This window comes from Cyprinus carpio, chromosome B11 (genome assembly GCF_018340385.1).
Source record: "Cyprinus carpio isolate SPL01 chromosome B11, ASM1834038v1, whole genome shotgun sequence".
Lineage (NCBI taxonomy): Eukaryota > Metazoa > Chordata > Actinopteri > Cypriniformes > Cyprinidae > Cyprinus > Cyprinus carpio.
In genome coordinates, this window is record NC_056607.1 from 23,890,525 (window position 1) to 23,897,710 (window position 7,186).

The following is a 7,186-nucleotide window of genomic DNA, read 5'->3' on the forward strand; positions in this document are numbered from 1 at the left end:
TGGTTTTCTGTCATAACTTGTTTCACTACATATTTAAGCTACTTAAAGAATTAAGACATCACTAACAGGTAAAATAAAGTAATAAGTATATAGTCTGAATATATCTATATATAAAATATAATGACTATATATAATCTAATATTTCTCAAAATGCTTTTCTATAGACTTCGTTTCTTTAGCAAATTAACGAGCTATGGAAATGACTTGCCTGAGGAAAATGAAATGCTACATGACTGTTTTAATCTTTCGCAGTTGAAACATTGATTGAGTGATTACATGAGATGTTCATTCATGTTTATTTCACATTAAAACTAGAAGTAAAGAGGAAAGGATGATCATGCGCTGTTAGAACTGAGGCGTTTCTACAGCGATCTTTTGTGCCACATCTTTTGTGTCACATGACATTATTGTTTGAATTTACAAAAAATTGACATCCTTTGAAAGACGAGATTTTGTTTCTTATTAAAAGTAACAATATATAAAACTGGATGTTTCCAATGAAGTTCCACTTGTGCAGTGGTTAATGCTGTAAGCTATTTGTTCGAACCGAAAAGAGGTCTTGGCTTGGTCTTGGTCTGATTCTGAGTATGTTACCTGAGCTCTTGGCATAACCACACACAAAGGGTGGGTGTATTAAACCTATTTACACACGGTGCTATTTGGATTTAAATAAGTAAATAGTCAAGTGAGCCAGAAATATTAATATTTCTTCAGTCTCTTTGTCCTGGTCGCTGATTCTGGATCTTGTATTTTATCAATAGTATGTTGAACATAATGGTAGCAGTTCTGTAGCCATCTCTCAACAGCATCCAGTGACTTTTGCCTCTTCTCAGCCTGAGAGAGCTCTAAAAATACAACAAATGACATTAATTATGATGAACACATTATATTTTGACAATATGCATGTGTATATTAAGTAGAACATGTTTATATTAAGTTTAAATTCTCAGTGGAATACTTGATCAGTTCTCAGGTTGGTCTACTCACCAAATGATGATTTAATGTCCTGCAAAGTTTCTTGTACACCATCTATGATGATACTTTCCCATCTGCTGAACTCTCTCTCCAGAAGAGTTTTAATCGGCTCAGGAACTGAAAGAAATGTAAACATAATATTAATGCTCACACCACAGAAATGTGCAGAGTATCAGTAAGACATCTGAAGATTCCTACAATAATGTACAGTATTTGAAAAATAATGTGTTTTTTGAACATTAATGCATGTCAATATATTCTGTTACACCAAATACACAAAATAATGAGCTTTAAAAAGCATCATATGACCCCTTCAAGACATATAAAAATCCCACTTACTGCTGTCCTGCTGAAGTGGGTCAACAGGAGGTTTAACTTGATCTACAAATGAAACACCATTTTGAAAATGTAAACCAGTGAAATATATTTAGAAACTAGATTAAAATTTTGTTAAGACAAATTTGATGTTGGCTTGAGAAAGCAGTTTAAATAGCTTGAAGTTCGAAGTAGTTTTAAAATCTTGAAGTTTGAATTACTAGTAGTTTCAACAATTCCAAGTTTTAAGATTTTAAGATCTATCAGACAAGATAGAAATATCAGAAAGATTATGTAGAACGAATAGATAAATTTGAAAGAATATTGGCTAGAATGGAAGCTCAACTGAGCCTAAACGGATTCCAGTATGTTTAAGTTCCATCAATTAGAAAAGATGTAGCACAGATCAGTCCAGTATGAAAGTCTGACCCAAGTTTAGTGGTTTTAGCTTTAAAGTGATGAGTCAGAGTAAGACATTTTAGTCTCATAAAAAGAGGAATTTTAATTTTAATAGTTTTTATGTAAGTTGGCTATCTCAAGCCAACATATTTATACCTGACAACACAAAGATAAATAAAAACTTACAGGTAAGAGGTTGATCCATACTCTGAGATTCCTCAAGGTTTAGACAATCTTCCATGATATCCATGCATAACTTTTCTATCTTCCTTCTTATCTCTTCAGCTTTTCTCTTAAACCCCTCGTCCAGAAAGTGGCAGATATCCTTCAGTCTGATCTGCATATTCAGATCCTCCTGTTTGTCAGTTTCCTGACAGCTTTTCTCATCATGGTTTTTCTGTGTTTTGAGACGAAACAGACTGTTTTCTGCCACCATCTCATCAATCTTCTGGAGCAGCTCTGTGACTTGATCTCGATTCTTCTTGTCTGTGTTGTCAAAGACGTGATATCTGTTCCTGCATTTCTCAACCAGCCACTGAAGAGCTTCACCTTCACTCTCAATGTGCTGCTCGATTGAGATGTCTTTAAATCTGTCGCCCCACGTGAACAGAACTATAGTGTGTTTCCAGACGTCGTCTCCCAGGATAGACATATTTTGCTCAGTTATTCTCTTTTGTTCTTCCTGAAATGTTGTATCTGCTGGAATCACGAGCAGCATGGCATTAGGGAACTTCTTACACTCTGAAACGCTTTCTAAGATCGCAGATCTAATGAAATCTGGGTTGAGCTCAGATGCGAAGTACTTCCACCAGCCTGGAGTGTCCAAAACAGTAATTTTCCTTCCGTCTACATCTCCAAACCTTCTCGTACATTCTCTGGTTTTTCCTCCTATGGCAAATTCATCTCGGTTCAAGATGGTGTTTCCAGCTGAACTCTTTCCACCAAGAACCCATCCCAGCACAACAATGCTGATCTCCTCAAGACGACGCACATATGCTGAAATAAAAGGACAGTTGAGATGCAAAACTAAAAGATCTGCATCAATGGGCCTGTTTACACCTGATATTCAAAACCATCAACATTCTTGAAAATAATACTGGTAACGTCTTTTCATTTAAAATAATTAATTAAATCAAAGGACTTTAAGTTTTAATGTATTTACGAGAATAAAGAAAGAATAACAGTGAAATAGCAGGAAGTATTCATTTGAACTACTTGCAAATATTTTTATTTAAAAATAGTCTATGCATACATTCACATTTATCCATATGCTATTCACAAAGAGTGCATTTTGCTTTGAAAATGGGGAAAAACAAAGTCTCAAGATGCGTTCTTAAAAGTTGAACTTGTCACATTTGTAGAGCACTGTGGGCAAGACACTGCAAAAGTCACAAGTTCAACTGTTAAAATTTCCCTTTCAAAATGGTCTCTCACATTTTTGTTTGCATTTACAATGCTAGGGAAAAACTCTTGCATGCCATTTCTTCAAGCGGTCATAGGCTATTTTCCATGGTTACCATAGCAATGACTAGCGTGCATAGTCCTTTGCATCACTTATAAGTATTTCTGCCTTGTATTGTGATCATAATCCACATCGGATCTTAAAAAGAAGTTATTTCAAACACTTGCTGCTGTCGTAAAGTGAGTTTTGAGCTAAAATTATGGAAACAGTGGAAAAGCGGCTAGTGAATGCAGAGAGATGGACTGCCCTCATTGCGAGAGCATGAGTCTTGCCTTGCTACATTCGTAGAACACTTTCTTTCATGAAAGCGGTCCTGCCCCTTGCACTCTCCCATTTCTCCCCTCCTAGGAGCCTTGGAGGAGCAAACAGTGGAGCCAGAGGGCTGAGCTCACAGGCTCGAGTGAGCTCACACTGGCACAGGTGATGAAGTGGCTTCTTATTGGTGGATCTGAAAGATGCTTATCCAGATAGCCGCCCACCCCAGCACAGACCGTTCTTGAGATTTGTGTTCTAAGGGGTGGCTTACCAGTATTAAGTCCTTCCATTCGGACTGTCTCTAGCACCATGCATTTTACAAAGTGCATGGACGTGACCCTCAGCCTCAAGGTCACACACTGCTATGTCAGAGCTGTGGCCCCTTTGAAGGCCCCCCACCTGTATCAGACAGGTGTCCAGCTGGAATTGCCCTCAAGAAGGAAGGTGGTTATGACAGATGCCTCCAACTCGGGTTGGGGGGCACTGTGCGAGGGCAGACCAGTGTAGGGCTCCTGGTCCAGCCTGGTGAAATGCCTGCATATATACTGCCTGGAAATTATGGTGGTTTTTCTGGCCTTAATAACCTTCCTACCAGGCCTGAAGAGATATCATGTCCTCTTCCGGTCAGACCTCACGACAGTGGTGGACTTAATTAATCACCACACCTCCTATTATGGGCATAGTGCAACCTGTGCTTCTGCACAAATTGACATGTTGACTTCTTCACCTCAGAAGACAACACTTGTTGCCCAGTTACCCAATGCATGCCTGTACACTGATGCCTGTCATCAGACGAGTCTGGGACTTGAGATGCTCAGCCCCTTTAGTGACTCCACCAGGCAGAATCAATTGTGGTTCCCCAAGTTAGTTAGTTCAGCTGGCATCTGCGGCCCCTGGCCAATTTCACTGACGAAGGACCTCCTCTCTCAAGCAAATGGGACAGTTTGGCACCCCCAGCCCAAGTTGTGAAGCCTACACCTGTGGCCCCTTGACGGGAGCCTTAGTTGTTAAGTTCCTGAGGGAAGCCAGGAGACTAAATCCACCTCGCCCTAATACTGTTCTAACCTGTGATCTCTTCACAGTCCTCAGGGCCCTTCAAGGCCCTTCATTTGAGTCACTTCAGTTGGCCGACTTGCGGCCCCAGTTGCTTAAGACCGCCCTCTTTTTGGCTTTAGCGTTGGTCAAGTGAGTAAGTGACCTGCAGGTGCTTTCAGTGAGTGCTGCATGCCTTAAGTTTGTCCTGCAAAGTCGTTCTTAAGCCAAGACATGGCTATGTGCCTAAGGTGTTTTCTACTCCATACAGAGCACAGGTCATCACCCTATTAGCACTTTCTGCCTCAGAGGACAAGCAGTGGGATAATTTACTCTGCCTAGTTAGGGCCCTTAGAGTTTATATAAAGCATTCTAGCCAGTTTGGCAATCAGAGCAGCTCTTTGTGTGCTTCAAATGCCGCTCTAATTGGCTGCCAGTTACAAAGCAGAGATTTTCCTGCTGAATAGTGGATGCCATAGCACTGGCTTATGCCTCAGTAGGCTTGCGGTGACTGATTAGAGTCGGGGCTCATTCCACCAGGGGAATGACCTCCTCCTGGGCTTGGTCCAGTGTTATCTCCATTTAAGAGTCTGTGCAGCAGCCGGCTGGTCTTCATTGTGAATGTTTGTTAGGTTTTACAACCTGGACATCCCTGCCCTTCAGGCATGGATTTGGCTAGCCTAGCCATCTTGTAGCCCTGCTGGTGATCAGGGCTATTACTCTGGGGAGAAATCAATTCCTGGTTACTTATGCCCTTACTTGCCCATGTTCCCTTAGGACCCTCACCCTGGGCACCCTAGGGCTGGGCTCGCAGGACAGCTTTTCCTTCTGCACTTATAGCACAGCACTATTGGATAAATTGTTCACCTAGTGTGGTAAGTGTAATGTGAGAGACAGTTTCGAAAGGGAACAGTCTGGTTACTAACGTAACCTCGGTTCCCTGAGATAACAGAGAAAGACCATGGGGTGTGGATTGTGTAATGTGAATTATATTTTTATTATGGTAATCTCGCAAATGATTCATCTCATGTTTTTTAATTCAAATCTGCAAAATGTGAAAAAAGTCAAGTAGTTTGCATCACTGGATATTAACATCCATTGTTAAAAATTTCTATCATAAAATCATTGTCAGATATTAAAAATTCAGCTGGTCCACTTAAATATTTCCTCACACTCTTTCCATGTTAAAAACTGAAGTGTTGCATTGGAATTCAGAAAAAGTAAAGCACGGTAAAAAGAATAATAAAGCCCCGCCCTCTTCAATTTGATTGGTCATCTCTGACATTTTGACATTGACTAGCTCTGTTAGACAGTTGAGGCAGACCAGATTAAAGTTTAAATATCAAAATATATTTTCATCCAAACAACAAACAGAAAAATAAATAAATATATCGCCTGCCAAAATTCGCCGAACAACCGTAAATGTAACTGTACCTTCATCTTACCTTTTTCTTTAACTATTGACCGTTCCTTCTGTACTCTGGATTTTCTAGAATTTGCTCTGGTCTGAATTTCCTCCCACTGCTCATTGACTTCCTTTACTTTTTCCAGGTCAATGTTAAAGTGCTTGCCTTTACTCGTCTTCACAATTCCTTCGATTTTATTGAACAGCTCTTTGACTTGAGTTTGGTCATGATGGTTTGAATTATTAAAAACATGATATTTATTTTCACATTTTTCAATAAGCCGCTTGAGCGCCGACCCCTCCTCCTGAATACGCTGCTCTATGTCTTCTGGTTTAATTAAATCTCCTCTTGTGAAGATGACGAGGGTGTGAGTCCAGACATTGGGACCAAGCAGCTCCAAATGCTCCTCCAGAAACCTCCCATCAGGGTCGGTAAATGCAGAATCGGCCCGAATCACGATCAGAACCGCATGTGGTCCAGGTGAAATCAGATAAATCCTGCGAATCAGCTGAAGTTTGGAGAGGTTGGAATAATCTATTGGATTGAAGGTTTTCCACCAGCCAGGAGTTTCAACAAGACTGACTCTCCTGTCATCAATAAATCCCTCTCTCTTCACATCCTCATCTCCTTCAGCTTCTGTTCTGGTTTTCAATATAGTGTTGATCACCGATGTTTTCCCACAGTGTTGCCTCCCAATAAGAACTGCTCTCAACTCTGTGACAAAACGAGAAGAACATGCAACTTTATATTGTGTTAATCTAATATTATTTTTATCACTGAGGCTTTGTCAGATTTCTGCCAGCCCACAACAGCAGCTCAACACAGGGACGCTGAAAAGTCCAACTGCAAATTTCATTTAAAAATTTGATCGTGTGATTATTTTACCAAAGCATACTTTAATATATATTTTAATATATTATGTATGATTTTTGATAATTATTTATTTATTTTTTTTTTTTCTGTGTTAATGGGGATTGTTTGACAACGTTGTAGTCAATATGTGAAACTCAAAAAAAAAAAATGCAAAGGAAATACCTTTGCAGGATACATTTACATGTATGGTATAATTGTAGCTATAGAGCACAATATAGAGCACTACACAATAAAGGTCTAAACTGTTTTGTTTACAGTAAAGAATGCATTTAGTATCAATCCAAAGCAAATGTTAATTTGATGTCTTAAAAAACTTTACCTTGTTTCATCATTCTTGCATGTGTTCCTGTTTTGTTATCCAAAACAACAAGTACAATATAACTGCAAGAAAAAACAAAATTAAACTAACAAAATCACATACAAATAGTAGAAATCTGCCAGACTGATGTCTAGGATGAACACAAGTTCA

At 39.4% G+C, this 7,186-nt stretch overlaps 1 protein-coding gene across 1 annotated transcript; it reads right to left on the minus strand.

Moving 5' to 3' along the window:
- Positions 1-7,186, minus strand: si:ch1073-365p7.2 (GTPase IMAP family member 8). The gene is made up of 6 exons (XM_042734672.1): positions 7,037-7,186; positions 5,884-6,558; positions 1,876-2,685; positions 1,315-1,356; positions 988-1,092; positions 1-845 (listed from the first exon to the last, which is right to left on the minus strand). Exons 1-6 carry the CDS (start codon positions 7,047-7,049, stop codon positions 700-702), a joined length of 1,791 nt encoding a protein of 596 aa, XP_042590606.1. The 5' UTR covers positions 7,050-7,186; the 3' UTR covers positions 1-699.

What these genes read in the sequence shown, in the direction of transcription:
- si:ch1073-365p7.2 (XM_042734672.1), bottom strand. An exon ending in GTCAATAGTTAAAGAAAAAG is followed by an intron (nt 2,686 to 5,883) that starts GTAAGATGAAGG and finishes CTTTTATTTCAG; the next exon opens with CATATGTGCGTCGTCTTGAG. An exon ending in CCCACTTCAGCAGGACAGCA is followed by an intron (nt 1,093 to 1,314) that starts GTAAGTGGGATT and finishes CATTTCTTTCAG; the next exon opens with TTCCTGAGCCGATTAAAACT.